General features: G+C 39.5%; 1 protein-coding gene across 3 annotated transcripts in view; it reads right to left on the bottom strand.

The window, feature by feature from the left end:
* The window catches only part of AFF4 (ALF transcription elongation factor 4), a 97,838-nt gene that overhangs the window by 10,464 nt on the left and 71,091 nt on the right, over positions 1–16,283 (bottom strand). For all 3 annotated transcript variants that reach the window (XM_058736485.1, XM_058736465.1, XM_058736475.1), the window contains 10 exons: positions 15,534–15,696; positions 14,012–14,929; positions 9,268–9,356; positions 8,419–8,659; positions 3,269–3,363; positions 2,778–2,841; positions 2,524–2,660; positions 2,192–2,263; positions 968–1,061; positions 116–159 (listed from right to left, as the gene is read on the bottom strand). In XM_058736485.1, coding sequence (XP_058592468.1) covers positions 116–159; positions 968–1,061; positions 2,192–2,263; positions 2,524–2,660; positions 2,778–2,841; positions 3,269–3,363; positions 8,419–8,659; positions 9,268–9,356; positions 14,012–14,929; positions 15,534–15,696 — 1,917 coding nt within the window. The remainder of the gene's footprint in view (positions 1–115; positions 160–967; positions 1,062–2,191; positions 2,264–2,523; positions 2,661–2,777; positions 2,842–3,268; positions 3,364–8,418; positions 8,660–9,267; positions 9,357–14,011; positions 14,930–15,533; positions 15,697–16,283) is intronic.

Here is a 16,283-nt window from a genome sequence, read left to right as displayed (position 1 = left end):
AAGAATTGTCATCTTTCCATTTTTGGAAATTAGACCTTACCACCCATTCCACTTTTGCAAACAAAAATAAATAATTGTGTCACAAAAAATACTTTATAGAATAAAATTTACCTACCTTCCCAAGCCAGGTGATGGTGCTTGAGAATTATTGTAAGAATTCTGTGGAAAAAATAAAATGTATTTAATTAAAAAAAAAAAAAAAAAATCACACAACTTCTGAAGTACTACAGATATTCAAAAGCACTGGGCCAGAACTGACCTTAAGAATCTTTACAAATTTAAGAACCTAAAATGTAAGAGCAAGAGAGAGAATGTATGTGTGTGTAAATGTGCAACAGAAAAACAATACTTAGGTGACAGCTGGGGGTTCTGAAAGACTTAGAATTCTCAGAGAAGAGCGGAGTCATACTATGTGCAAAGGCTGCATGAAAGTGAATGGATGTAACCCACAGTTTCTCTGGAGCAGAGGTTTAGATAAGGAACGAGAAAGAGACCTCGATGACTTTGAGGTCAGGGTAAGAAGCTTGGACCTGACCTTGAAATCAACAGTAAGCTACTGAAGGGTTCTAACCCAGAACCAGGGCAGGATTTTAAGAAGATTTATGTGGTGCTGGCAGGAAAAAACATAGATAGTTTAGGAAACAAATGTAAGTAACAGTGTAAGGAAGGGTGGCAGTAAAACAGAATACCATTTGCAATGTATAAATTAGGTTTCATTATAAAAAGAGGCTACATCCCTTGAATTATTAGTAAGTGCTATTGCATATGGCTACACAGGTTCTACAATCAGATATATGTAGATTTAAAACTTTTTAAGAAATCTCAAACCTATTTGAAAGTTCACCGACAGTAAGTAGCTCTACCCTTGCTGTGGAAGGCAAGACATGAAGGCACTTTTGGGGTTGGGATAGGAGACTTTACAAATTTTGTGTCCTAGAACATGGACCATCCTCTTTTTCACACTTACCTTCAGGTGCTCTGTCAGTGTCTTTGAGTACTTCAGAGCATTTTCCTTCTTCAGTTTGAACAGCCTCAGGTACAGCAAAGACTGGCATCGCAGGCTGGCCAACGGAAAAGGGCAGCTTATTTACCAGCACAGCAGACTCTGGCTATATCTGCACAGACAACTTTTGTATCGTGCAAGAGCGCAGGACTGGCTAATGTGAACAGACCATGGCATAAGTGTCAATGACACTAACCCTGAGGCAAAACTGGAAGATGTGCTCTTTATGGTACACACCTCAAGGAGGGGAAGAGACTGAGGACTAGTCTCCTGTTTGCTGACATTCAAAAATCAAAACCTCACCCATGAGACACCAACATGTCATTGCAACACATGCATTAAAAAAATCACTGAGGAGCAGAATCTCTAGATCCAATTATAAATATCTCATACTAAACAACAAAAACCAGGGAACTCCACTATGCATAGTACAACTCTGCTGCAACGCAGGTAAGCCTTACTATGGCTGACCAAAGCCCTGCAGGGTCACCAATGTCTACCGCTCTAGTCACTTTCACTTCTCACTGGTCTTTGTAGTTCCTTGATAGTTTCCTGTTTCCTTCCACCACACACCTCTTGCACATGTCCCCTCTACCTGAAGATAACGTGTCCCTACACCCTATTCTCTTATATATACTTTTCTTTCCAAGTACTGAATTCATATACTTGTGTGATTATTTAATTTCCGTCTCCTGACACTAGACACCAGACTCCATGACAAAGAAGACTGTGCCACTTTATCCACACTACATTCCTAGCTATTAAGCCCAGTGCCAGGTAAAGTAAATGCTTTTAACAAACAAATTGGTAATATCTCCCTGGGAGCAAGCCAACAAGCCACATTCTTTATTCTGAGCAAGCTAAACATTTGCTCCCTAAGGAAAGGTATATTGAGGAAAGGTATGTTGAGTAACAAGAGAGGATACCGAAAGAAGCGCCTGGAAAAGGGACGATGTGAGACAAGGAGAGTTCTACTCTACCAAGGATTTGCCAGGAGGGCAATGGATCAGAGACTGACAACAAGTTAAATCTTTCCGTAGGGATTTTGAGTTATTTTCTACTTTACCCATTGAGATTTATGAGTGGGTTACAAAAGGTCGATTCAAGGATAACTTTCCGAAGGGCACAACAGCATAATTTGCTCTGGAACCGCCTGTCATCTAGCAGAGGCTGGAACCCGACACCTACCAAAGTACTGTGAGCCTTTTATCTGCAGCTGTAGCATCAGGTGCCAAGTAATTCTTTAGCTTCATAGTGTACCTGTGAGTTAAAACAACAAACAGATGACACAAAACATAATATAACCCTTTATCTAATGACTTCCTTGGTCCTCAGAACATTAGAACCCAACTTTAATAAAGGCAAAAATACCCCCTGAAGTATCTAATTCTCTGTATCCAAGAACAATAAAGGATTAAGCATCCTCTTTAGCTTTACTGTATACAGCTACATCAGCCCCTTCCAAGATGAACCAAAGAAATACTATTGCCAATGACGTGGCAGCAAATTTTCCCACTTACTTGATGAGCTCCACTGTCTCTGAATACATAGGGAATGGGGATTTGGATTCCTGAGCATTTTTCTCTAATGCATTCCCACATTCAATGAAAGATACCACAGCATCAAGATAGTATACAGCTTTCTCAAACCTATCAGACTGAAGAAAGGAGAATAAAGGTAATGAGAAATACACTGATGTACTATGAGAGCAAACCACAAATGAAGATTTAAGTTAATTTGATTAACTTAAATAAATGTGAGAATGTTTACATACCAATGCATCTGCATTGTGCTTCAGCTTTTTTGCTTCTTGTAAATAATGGTCTGCTGAATAATTTCTGCAATGTAAATTTTTATAGTAAATGGAACAGTAAATATTTTTGTAAGATAATACTTTCCATTTTAGTCTCTAGCATCCCTCAGTTTTCATATCCCCAAGTAAAGAACATGACCTGCTACTAAACATCCAATTCAGGTTTTTCTGACAAATGCTTTTCTTGGGTTAAGAGCATGAATCGTTTCGGCCAACTCATGGCAGATTTTCTACTTAGGGAAACAGAAATCAAGCTCCCTAGTATTAGATACTAATTTACCCAAGTTGTTTGAAAGATTCAGAATGAACAGATGCCTTTCGAATCAAAATCTAAATGTTCTGTGGATTACAACACAAGTATGAATTCTTCTGTTCACTGATAGGATTTTAAACAAGTTTCTTACATGCTGACTGGAATGATTTCTCCAAAGCATAAGAAACATTTATCTCACCTGTCGTCAAAGGCAAGCTTCGTTCTCCGAGGCTTAGAGGCATCAGGAGTTGGTGTAGAGGAAGGACAGTTAGAAGAGCTATTTGGAGCCTTTTCCTAACCAAAAAAATATATAATGTTGAAAAAATACGTATGTTGAAAATTCTGAGGTGATTAAAGTTAAACTGGAAGTATTTCTTGAGCCACTAGTAAAAAGTACAAAAAATTCCACTGCTGTCAGTAATTAATTTCTTTGCTATAATCATTTACAACTTCACAATGTAAAAGTCCTTTTTAACAGAATGGGTCCACTTTATATAAACAAAAACATTCATTCTAATAGCAAAGTCTACTATTACCAGGCAATGACTGAACTAGACACTTGTTGAAACATATGGAAGACACAAACCTACTATCAAAATAGTAGTAGTGCTTAAGACAAAATTTACTGATAATTACTGGTCACTGAAAACAGCAATAATATCATCTAACATTTACTGTGTGCTTACTACTTACCAGGCACTAAGTACTTAGGCCAGTCATTAAGATTTCAACAACCTTATGGAATGTGTATTGCTACTGGGACAGAATAAAAAGCAGTGTCAAGGAGGGTAACTCACCCAAGTTCAAACAGCTTTTAAGTGGCATTCCCGGAATCCAGGTCTGTCACATTTTATTTTATTTATTTTTCAGAGTCTTTTTTTTATGTTTATTTTAGTTATATTTTGAGAGAGAGGGAGAGGGAGAGACAGAGTGGTGTGCGTGAGCAGGGGAGGGGCAGAGAGAGGGGGAGACAGAGAATCCCAAGCAGGATCTCTGTACTGTCAGTGCAAAGCCCACGCAGGGCTCAAACTCATGACCCTGAGATCATGAACTGAGCCGAAATCAAGAGTAAGTGCTTAAATGACTGAGCCACCAGGCGCCCCTGAAGCAGTCCCATTTTACAAGTCTAGGCTTCTTAACTTTATTCTACCCTCTATCAATATAGCCCTTTATGCTGGGCCTTTGATCTTGTCTTCCCAACTACTTCCCTATACACATTTTTCCATAATAAAACATAATAAGTTAATAAGTAGATAGATAAGTAAATAAGTAGAATTTATCCTACAAATGGATGAATGTTCCAACATTAGTAAACCCAATTAATATATAATTTTACCGCTTGTGCTTAAAAATCTACTGAAAATGAACCATGTAACCTAACCATTTCTTTTTTCTTAAATGATAATAGCTTTTCAGTTCTACCCAATACAGCATGCACCTCAAAGAATTAAAATAATCATTATGGTGATGATGATATATGATGATGTATCTCAACTCAAAAAAACCTGGCAGAACTAGAAGAAATAAACAAATCTTGTAAGTTTGTGGAAAAAGGAATAAGAGGACAAAATGACCAAAATATCAACATAAAGAAGGTCTGAAAACAGGATTAATCAATGTGAATTACACAGATTCCTTGTCCACAATATATGCAGAATAGACATTCTTTTCTGGTAAATACAGAACTACCATATACTATACTCTCATAAAGCAAATCTTTTTTTTAATGTTTACATTTTTGAAAGAGAGAGAGCAAGTGCACAAGTAGGACAGGGGCAGAGAGAGAGGGAGAGAGATCTGAGGCAGGCTCCACCCTAACAGCAGAGAGCCTGAAACAGGGCTCAAACTCACGAACTTTGAGATCATGAATTAAGCTGAAGTCAGACGTTTAGCCAACTGAGCCCCCCAGGCATCCCTCTCATAAAGCAGATCTTAACAAATTTCAAAAGACTGCTACCATGCAGACAATTTTCCAGCCCCAATGCAATTAATGTAGCAACACTAACCAGATGATAACCAGCAAATCTCCATGTTTGGACATTGATTAATCCACTTTTAAAGAACTCTAGTGTCAAAGATGAAATCACACTGGAAATTAGAAAAAATTTTAAACTGAGTTATAAAATCATTCCATATCTTCTAGGATGCACATATACAGTAGTTAAAGGAAAATATATAGCTTAACTGCTTATGTTAGAGAAAGAAAAAAGGCTTAAACTTAATTTAAAAATTAATGAGCTAAGTTTCCATCTTTAAAAGTCAGTGAACAGAGGGGCACCTGAGTGGCTCAGTTGGTTAAGCGTCTGACTTTGGCTCAGGTCATGATCTCGCAGTCCGTGAGTTCAAGCCCCGTGTCAGGCTCTGTGCTGACAGCTCAGAGCCTGGAGCCTGCTTCAGATTCTGTGTCTCCCTCTCTCTCTGCCCCTCCCCGACACATACTCTGTCTGTGTGTGTCTCTCTCTCTCAAAAATAAATATTAAAAAAAAAAAAAGTAAACAGAGGGAGCCTGGGTAGCTCAGTCAATCAAGCATCTAACTCTTGGTTTAGGCTCAGGTCTTGATCTCACGGTTCATGAGTTTGAGCCCAGCATTGGGCTCCAAGCTGACAGGGGGAGGAGGGCCTGCTTGGGATTCTCTCTTTCCCTCTCTCTCTGCTCCTTTGCTTGTGCTCTCTCTCTCAAAATAAATAAACTTAAAAAAAAAAAAAAACCCTCAGTAAACAGAACAGCAAAACAAAAAGAATAAGAAAGGAAATCATAGACTAAAAATTAACAAAATAGAAATAAAAAGTAAACCACAGAGAATCAACAAAAACAAAGGCTCTTTTTTGAAAAGACAAGTAAAACTAATAAGCCTCTGATAATACTAATCAAGGGGGAAAAAAAAAGAAATGGCATAGAGAACTAATATCAAGAACAAAAGAGAAACATAAGAGATGTTACAAATACCAAAAGCATAAGGGAATGTAATCAACAACTTTATGCCAACATATTTCAAATATTTGATAATAGGAGCAAATATGTAGAAACACAAAAATAATATTATCTAATTATTCTCAAAGTGATAACAAGAAAAAGTACATTTTCTAACTAAATTACAGATTCTTTTTATTAAAAAAATTTTTTTTAATGTTTATTTATTTTTGAGATTGAAAGAGAGCACAGACAGAGGAAGGGCATAGAGAGAGGGAGACACAGAATCCAAAGCAGGCTCCAGGCTATGAGTTGTCAGCACAGAGCCCGATGCGGGGCTTGAACCCACGAACCATAAGATCATCACCTGAGCTGAAGTCAGAAGCTTAACCGAGTGAGTCCCCCAGATGTGCCTATAGAGTGTTCTTTAATAAACCCATATATAATTGCCTAAATTGGAAATTGCCAAGACTAACATTAACGATTTTAATAACTGTTAAAAATGCCCTGGGGCGCCTGGGTGGCGCAGTCGGTTGAGCGTCCGACTTCAGCCAGGTCACGATCTCGCGGTCCGTGAGTTCGAGCCCCGCGTCGGGCTCCGGGCTGATGGCTCAGAGCCTGGAGCCTGTTTCCGATTCTGTGTCTCCCTCTCTCTCTGCCCCTCCCCCGTTCATGCTCTGTCTCTCTCTGTCCCAAAAATAAATAAAAAATGTTGAAAAAAAAAAAAAAATTAAAAAAAAAAAAAATGCCCTAAGGTGTTGGAATCAAAGTGGTCAGGACCTATATTTTATATTTTGTCACCAACAACAGAATACCAAATAACTACACTTGATCCAACAAATATTTCCTGATTACCCAGTAAGTTAAACAATGGAGAAAACACAAAATAAGATACAAATCCCTGCTTTCAAGGACCTGACAAACCAACAAGGAAGACGTAAGAGTTTTTACCTATGAGATCACAAAAGCCACATGAGTGGGTGAGCTCACTTAAAGAGTACATTTAAAAAGAGAGAGGTAAGAGGTTTCAAGAAATAAGCATACAGACCTCAAATCCTATAGCTAAAGGATGGAAAATAGAAAAAGAGCCAGTCAGCAAGTTGACACAGAAGTGGGATGGTGAAGGAGGTCAAGAGGACAGTCAGGTCCCTTAAGGACACTAGGACTAATACTCTAAACCATTACAGAAGGGTGTCCAACTGCGGAAAAAGTCTTCTGTATATCTCAATTTCAGATGTTGTTCACAATTAAAATTACCTCAATTTCAAAGACTTAACTACTACATTTAATAAGCACAAGTAACTACTTCCAATGCAATTTTTTCAACTCTCAAACCTTTGCCTACTCAAGTCACAAACAACAATCCAGTGAACTATATTCTTAAAAATCTATGTATTTGGGGGCACCTGGGTGGCTCAGTCGGTTGAGCATCCTACTTCAGCTCAGGTCATGATCTCGCAGTTCGTGAGTTCGAGCCCTGCATCGGGCTCTGTGCTGATAGCTCAGAGCCTGGAGTCTGCTTTGGATTCTGTGTCTTCCACTCTCTCTGCCCCTCCCCTGCTCACACTCTGTTTCTCTCTCTCTCAAGAATAAACATTAAGAAAAAAAATCAAGGTATTTTCTTAATTTTGTCAGAGTTTGCTCCCAATCAAAACAGTTCAGAAAGTAATGCAAATAACCTCGTAAAAAAACTGAGGGTAAGATTCTAATAAGGTATAGCCTTGAGAAAGCTTCTGTGATCCAATTCTCCATCCATGAACATTAAGAATATTCCCCTATAGGGCACCTGGGTGGCTCAGTCGGTTAAGCATCTGACTCTGGCTCAGGTCAAGATCTCATGGTTCGTGGGTCTGGGCCCCCGTGTCTGGCTCTGCACTGACAGTGCAGAGCCTCTTTGGGATTCTCTCTCTGCACCTCCCCCACTTGCACTTACTCTCTCTCTCTCAAAATAAACTTAAAAAAAAAAAAAAGCCCTATGTTATGATCATGCTCTAGGAATAGTTCCAATGCTAATTTACCTAAAGAATTTCCTTCATGAATCAAAGCCAAATTAGTTGCCTTATCACTTTATGTAATATAACTTGCTTGTAAAATCTAATTCTAAAAAATCCAAAGCCAATTCCAAACTATACACAATCGATCATAGCAAATGGAGTGATTTATAATTAGATCATAATCAGCTACTTTCTTCCAAAACCAACTTTTCCAATTAAGTGTTTGTCTTAATTAATATGCATGTTGGCAGATGACTTACTGCTTTCACGGTCTGAGATCACCGCATACGTTCATTATCAAGATTATGACATTTTGAGATGAAAACACATAGGCCTACAAGTTTAAGGAGAGGTTTACAAGATTTTCAAAGCACAATGTCACCTTGGAGAATTCCTATGACAATGGGATTGCTTTTCAAAAGGCTCAGGCCTCTAGTGGCTTACCTTGACCTCCTTAGAGCTACTGGAAGTCTTCCCTTCAGTCTTCTTCTGCTTTGATGTGGAGGAACTGTTTTTGCTGCTGCCACTATTCTCCTTGTTGCTGTTATTACTTGACTTTAAAGAAGATGACTGACTAATAGTCCTCTTCCGAGAGCCATGTTCTGTTTTTGGATCTTTTGAAGGAACGGGTCCAGCAGGAGAAGGCAACAAATCCTTTTCTTTTGCAGCACTTTGCTTAGTTGACCTGCCAAACCAAACAAATGCCCTTATTTCTCCACAGTCATGTAGCTGTGATGGATTTTTTTCTATTTCTCTCTGTCTGCTTTCAAGACAAATTTATTTTTCCCTGAGTTAATTAAAACACATGATTTCTATGAAACAAAATAAAAGTGTACATTTCATGAGGACAGGCCATCTCATGTGTTTTCCACCCTCTGGTTGTATACCCAGCGCTTAAATCTTGGCCTACCACACAGCAAGTATTCAATAAATACTGATTACATAAATGAGAAGATGAACGATGAAGATATTAATAAGTTCCTAAGTTAGAAATTGGTCTCTTGCAAGTTACAGTTAAGCTGGTCATTTAGCCAGAAAGTGGTAACACTTTAGTTTAATTCTTAGCCTATATTCAACCCTACTCCACTAAAAAAAGAAGAACAGACTGAATCTTAAAAACTTTCTGACCCAATTAGCTAAAAATAAAATCTCCCACTAGCTGGTATATGTATACATATGCATGGATAGGACATATACTTACTAAAAGGAACATTCTAAGAGCACATCAGGAAGTACACAACAGCAAATGACATACACATATTAACACACATGTAACATGTTTGGGGGACATACTCTCTGTTGCTGGATGGCTTGTGACCTGCTGAATTCTTGTCCTCTGTTTTGGGTTTCTTGCTGTCATTGGCTCGGTTATCATCTTCATTCTGGGTGAAAAATAGGAAAAAAGCAACTACTACATTTGATTTTTATTCACCTAATTTCAGTTTCCAGCACAAGTCACCCTCAAATAGTTCATCCCTGGTAAGTTTCAAAAAGAAAAGAAATAAGAAGTGAAAAAATTCATGTAAGCCATGCTAAATAAACTGAGTTTCAAGGTGGAGAAGTCTCCTATTTAGATAAACAGAGCCCAAACACTGAAATACATTTCCTATAGAGTCTTGAGATGACATCTTTTTATCCTAATGATTTTGCAGGAAGAATGAAATTATAATTGAGATATAACTCACATACAATAAAATCCACTCTTTAAAAGTACACAATTCAATGACTTTTAGTATATTCACAGAAGTGCACAACCTTACCACAAATAATTCTAGAACATTTTCAACATCTCAAAGACCCCTCTACCCTATAGCAGGCATTCCCCCCATTCCCTTCACTCTAATAATCGCTGATCTATGTATTTCATCTTTATAGATTTGCCTATTCTAGACATTTTATATAAATGGAATCATATATGTGGTCTTTTGTGTCTGCCTCCTGTCACTTAGTATATTTTTAAAGTTCATCCATGCTTTAGCATGTAACAGTACTTCATTTGTTTTCATACCTGAATATACTCCATTGTATGCATATACCACATTTTATCTACCCATTCATCACTTAATGGCCATTTGAGTTGTCTCCACTTCTTGGCTAATACAAACAATACTCCTGTGAACATTCAAGTATAAATTTGGGGGTAGACATGTTTTCTTTTCTCTTGGGTATATACTTAAGTGGAATGGACTGGAATTTTTGGGTCATAAAGTAACACTGGGGTGCCTAGGTGGCTCAGCCAATTAAGTATCTGACTTCGGCTTGGGTCATGATCTCACATTTCGTGGGTTCAAGCCCCGCGTCGGGCTCTGTACTGACAGTTCAGAGCCTGGAGTCTGCTTCAGATTCTGTATCTCTCTCTCTCTCTCTCTCTCTGCTCCTCTTCTGCTTGCACTCTCTCTCTCAAAAATAAATAAACATTAAAAAATTAAAATTAAAAAAAATTAAGTAACACTACCTTTAACTTTTTGAGGAACTGCTGAAACTGTGTTCCAAAGTGGCTACACATCATTTTATATTCCCACCAGCACCATATAAAATTCTAACTCCTCCACATCTCTGCCAATACTTGCTACTGTCCATATTTTTTATTATAGCCAAACCTGATGATTTTGAAAGACTCTTTTTGCTAAAACAAAAGCTATTAGCCTATCTATAATTACCAAAGCTACTTTCCTGAGTGATTGTAAATTTTCTTACTGCTTCAAATATCAGGGCCCAAGATTGCAAACATTCTACTGTAACAAAGAAATCTGTTCCCTTACACAAAAGATTGAAAGTGGACACATAAAAACACGAGGGGGCGCCTGGGTGGTTCAGGTGGTTAAGTGTCCAACTTTGGCTTGGGTCATGATCTCTTGTTTATGATATGAGTTTGAGCCCCAACGTGTGGCTCTCTGTTGTCAGTGTGGAGCCTGCTTCGTATCCTCTGTCTCTCTCTCTCTCTGCCCCTCCTCCCTTGCTCGCACACATGCTATCTCTCAAAAATAAATGAACATTAAAAACAAGACAAAACCAGGGGCACCTGGGTGGGTCAGTCGGTTGAGCGGTCGGCTTCAGCCCAGATCATGATCTCACAGCCTAGGAGTTTGAGCCCCGCATGGGGCTCTGTGTTGACAGCTCAAGAGCCTGGAGCCTGCTTCACATTCTGTGTCTCCCTCTCTCTGCCCCTCCCACGCTTGCACTGTGTCTCTATCAAAAATAAATAAACATTAAAAACAAAACAAAACAGGGGCGCCTGGGTGGCTCAGTTGGTTGTGTGGCCGACTTCGGCTCGGGTCATGATCTCGCGGTCCGTGAGTTCGAGCCCCGCATTGGGCTCTGTGCTGACAGCTCAGAGCCTGGAGCCTGTTTCAGATTCTGTGTCTCCCTCTCTGATCCTCCCCCGTTCATGCTCTGTCTCTGTCTCAAAAATAAACGTTAAAAAAAAAAATAAAAAAAAAAAAAAACCAAAACCAAACAAAAAAACATGAGAAAAATAATCTAAATCCATCATTACTCTTAGCTGGGACTCCTCTCAGTACCATCTGATTTATCTTCAGAAACTACCCCTGACAATTTTACCAAAGTCAGGACACTCAAAAAACCATTACTAAGTTTCCAAACTTGATTCTGATTTTATAAAATCAAAATCTGACTTACAGGTATTGATATAAAAAAACTTGGGGGGGCTCCCAGGTGGCTCAGTCAGTTAAGCATCTGACTTCTGACTTCAGCTCAGGTTATGATCTCAGGGTCATGAGATTGAGCCTCGTGTCGGGCTATGTGCTGAGCATGAAGCCTGCTTAAGACACTCTAGGGGCGCCTGGGTGGCGCAGTCGGTTAAGCGTCCGACTTCAGCCAGGTCACGATCTCGCGGTCCGTGAGTTCGAGCCCCGCGTCAGGCTCTGGGCTGATGGCTCGGAGCCTGGAGCCTGTTTCCGATTCTGTGTCTCCCTCTCTCTGACCCTCCCCCGTTCATGCTCTGTCTCTCTCTGTCCCAAAAATAAATAAAAAACGTTGAAAAAAAAATTTAAAAAAAAAAAAAAAAAAAAAAAAAGACACTCTCCCCCTCTCTCTGCCCCTCCCCTGCTCTCTTAAAAAAAAAAAAAACAACCAAAAAAACAAAACTTGGGAGGAATATAACAGGCCAATGAGATGTGGGGAAGGGGAGGAGTATGGAGAATTTCTTTTAGAGAAGGGGATTTTGTTGTAAGTTATATATTGTAGAATTTTAAACAAGAGTAAAATGGACATTACATATTCTATCTCTATATTATATCAAATCTCATAACATGTAATACTTTTTAAGCATAAAAGGACCATTTTTTAGTTCCATAAGAAGCACCTTAGTCTTCTAAAGAGCAGAGTCCATCATTTATTTATAAGCTCTTATTTCATGTAATTCTATGAATTAAATCCCAAGTCCAGCAATCTGAGGTTGCAGCTCTACAGTGGCAGCAGCCCTAAACTTACTGGTCTAAAAAGCTTCCCTATACTACAATAATGGAAACTCATTAGCTATAGCACTGAAAATAGTAAGCTTCAGTTTTCTAGAAATTCATATTTTTATAAATCGTATATTTTTGAAGATTAAAAAAAAGGGTATTATTCTAGTTTGTCCAAATATGTATCATCATCTGCATTTCTGTACTGTGGTTTTAAGAAAAAAAACAGAGGAAAAACCTCCAGTTCACTCATTTTAAAAAATGCTTTATTCTTTCTATCCTCTGATGTGAGATTGCCACGGTCAACTGGGATTGGGGTTTTGCTCTGAGTCTACCTGGTAGACTGGGTGGCTCTACCTGAGCCTGGGTGGCTCAGTCAGTTGAGCGTCTGACTTTGGCTCAGGTCATGATCTCACTGTTTGTGGGCTCCAGCCCCGTGTGGGGCTCTGTGCTGACAGCTGAGAGCCTGGAACCTGCTTCTAATACTGTGTCTCCCTCTCTCTCTGTCCCTCCCTCCCTCTCTCTCTCTCAAAAATAAATAAACATTCAAAAGAAAATTTTTTAATATAAATCATTAAGATTTTCTTTCCTCTAAAAATGTCTCACTAGACCTGAAAGATCAAGCTGGTTTTTTCCCCAAAGAATCTGTCTATACACATAAGTTGTTCAGCTCTTTTCATTACATGTCATTATCCTCCAATCAAAGACATCTGTGAGTTTTCACACTTCCTCAGTTTAAAAAGGCTGACATTATATACTAAGCATCATCTCTAAATCCAAATTATCACAAAAGACTTTAAGGACAAGAGTTGGCCATGTGCCAGCAGATGTGCTTAGTTTTAAACCTGCAGACATAGGTGGTCAAAAAGGAAAAAAAAAGCTGGGGCACAGGTATGTACAGAGGATTGGTGAAATTCTTAAGAATTTGTCCAAAATTGATGAGCCCATTTTTTATCTGGAATTAGTAAAGAGTGTGACTTGGTCTGGGTGTAAGATAGAAGAGAGTGTTACAGAATGTGACAGCCTGGGGACACCTGGGTGGCTCAGTAGGTTAAGCGTCCAACTTCTGCTCAAGTCATGATCTCATGGTTTGGGAGTTTGGGCTCTGCTTCGGGCTCTGTGTGGACAGCTCAGAGCCGGGAGCCTGATTCAGATTCTGTGTCTCCCTCTCTCTCTACCACTCCCCTGCTCTCTTTCTCTCTCAAATATACATAAACATTTAAAAAACATTTTTTTAAAGAGAATGTGACAACCTGGAAAATATATATCCCAACTAAAGACATTTAAAATCAAAATTTTAACAATGTTGTGAAGGCCTGTTTGCAATCCTGCTTCACTCTCATCTATACGCTGGCCAGCACATACTCTGAAAAGAAGCACTGGCTCATTTCTTACTTGATCAGAAACTATCCTGCTTCATTAAAGGAGCCAGGCAGAGGCACAGTGGTCCTGAAGGACTGTTCTGTCTGTAGCTTCACTTGGGTCTTGGGTTTCCCCTCTATTTTCTCTCACAGCTATAACTCAACTAGGTATCTTCTGGCTTACCGAGATTTCCACTGCATTTCAGGTTCTGATGTTTAAAAACAAAACAACAACAAAAACCCTTTACAAACCTTATGTTTCCTCTTGCCCTTGTTGGAAACTTTTTCTGAGACTTGTTTCTGAGCCTCTCTTGTGTGCTTTTCTGGCACATTTTTCTTTTCCCCCTTGGGTGGCTCTGTTTCTTTGTAAGGCTTTCCTGGTATTCTGGTCAAGAGATTCAGGTCAATCTTCACAATAAGTGGATACCTGTCATCAGGCTCACTGAGGGGTGAAAGAAGTTCCTTCTCTTCCATAGGAGAGAACATTCGTTGCCGAAAAAAGCTATCTTCTTCCTCCACTGAGGAGGGTTTCACGGGAGTCCTGTTACTCTCAGGGTACTTAGGAGTTTGTGAGGAAGGAGGAAGGCTCTCGCTTTCATCCGAATCTGAGGATGAGGTATCTGTTTCTATGATTTCCCTTGATTTCTGGGAAGATTTACTCGTTGACTTGTATTTCTTTTTTTCTGCAGAAGGTCGAGGGGAAGATTTGGACTCTTTTTTTATATTGGGTTTCCTTGAGCCTTTGGTGGCTGCTTTGTGTCTGCTGGAAGGCATGCTGGTAGCCATGTCTACAGGGGTTTCACTTTCTATCTTCAGGCCTCCCCGGGGCTCTTCAGCAGCTGCCTTCTCAGCCTTTTTGGGTTGTTTTTTGCCTACAGTTCTCCTCTGTGTTGTACTGTCACTCTGTGCAGGGGACTTCTGCCTCCCGCGCCCACTTTCTGATCCCTTTTGGACAGTCTTGGAGTCTCGTCCAGGAGTAGCAGAACTTGTTTCTTTAGGTCCCCCTGGATCAGTGTAGCTATTCCCGGTGCCCTGTTCTCGGCCTTCCTTTTTATAGCCTTGAGATGAGGGGATGTTACTGTCCACAGAAGACGCTGGTGACACTTTATGTGGGTTCACTTTATTCAACCAATTATCAAGTTGCCATTTGTTTGTTGGTGGTGGTTCAGGCTGAAAAACAGAAACAAAAATACAATGTCTAAGAGCACAGAGCCATCTGTTTTTCATACTTTTGACTGAACTAAAGCAAAGGGCTGAATATTGACTATCAGAGCTCCCATCACTTGAATGAGGAGATAAGCTTAATGTTACAAATGGCCTTTAAACATTAAAGATTCCTGTCAGGAACCCAACTTCAAAGATAAAATTCCTAATCTAGACCAAATATTTATTCAAGTAACAAGGACACTGAAGTATCGAAGGTTCCTCCAAGATACATAGTTCAATTTCTTAACCTTCTTTCCTTCACTTTTTATATTTGACTCTTTTTTTTTTTTTGAAAGACAGAGGGCACAAGTGAGCAAGGGGCTGAGAGAGAGAGGGGGCGGCGGGGGGAGGGAGAAGTTGGGCTCACTCGAAGTGGGGCTCGAGCTCACCTGATACAGGACTCGAACTGAGAAACCCTGACATCATAACGTGACCTAAAGTCAAATCCTTAATGACTGAGCCACTTAGTGGCCAAATCTAGCCACCTAGATTTGAATCAAGTCTTAAATGGCCATCAACAGAGGCCATGAGAGACCCATGGAAGGTGGTACCCCTGTCTCCCTCTCACCTCAGGAGATGCACTCTGGGATGGCTCGTTTGCCTCACTGTCACTGGAACTACTTTCACTCTCAGAGTCAGATCCAGAGCTGCTTTCAGATCCACTGTGGCTGCTAGAATCATCCCTGGAGTTATCTGCTCCTTCACTATTATGGTGTGAAGGTTCAGAGTTACTAAAAGAAAGAAAACATAAAAATGAGAAAGTTGGGGTTTTTTTCCCACAATGACAACAGGAAAACATCCAAATCTGAAAACCAACTTTATAAAATGTTTACTGTTATAATGTTACAATTCTATGAATTCAGAACTTTATTTATAAATGAAATAAATACTTCATAAAAAGTTTCTAATATGCTGCTCAGCCACTGGTACTTACCTTTTAGAAACGGTTTTATTGAGGTATGATTTACATATCACAGAATTCATTCACGTTAAGTTTACAATCTGATGATATTTAGTTAATTTACACGGTTGTACAATCACCACCACAGTACTATTTACTGTGTAAGGTCAATTTTTTTTTTTAACGTTTATTTATTTTTGAGAGAGACAGAGAGGGAGAGCGTGAGCAGGGGAGGGACAGAGAGAGAGGGAGACACAGAATCTGAAGCAGGTTCCAGGCTCTGAGCTGTCAGCACAGAGCTGGACACGGGGTTCCAACTAATGAACTGTGAGCCGAGCTCATGACCTGAGCCGAAGTCAGTCGCTTACCTGACTGAGCCACCCAGGTGCCCATGTAAGGTCAATTATTATAACACTA

This window comes from Neofelis nebulosa, chromosome 1, assembly GCF_028018385.1.
Source record: "Neofelis nebulosa isolate mNeoNeb1 chromosome 1, mNeoNeb1.pri, whole genome shotgun sequence".
Taxonomy (NCBI): domain Eukaryota; kingdom Metazoa; phylum Chordata; class Mammalia; order Carnivora; family Felidae; genus Neofelis; species Neofelis nebulosa.
The sequence above is the reverse complement of the archived record's forward strand: the minus strand, read 5'-3'. Positions and strand labels throughout refer to the sequence as shown.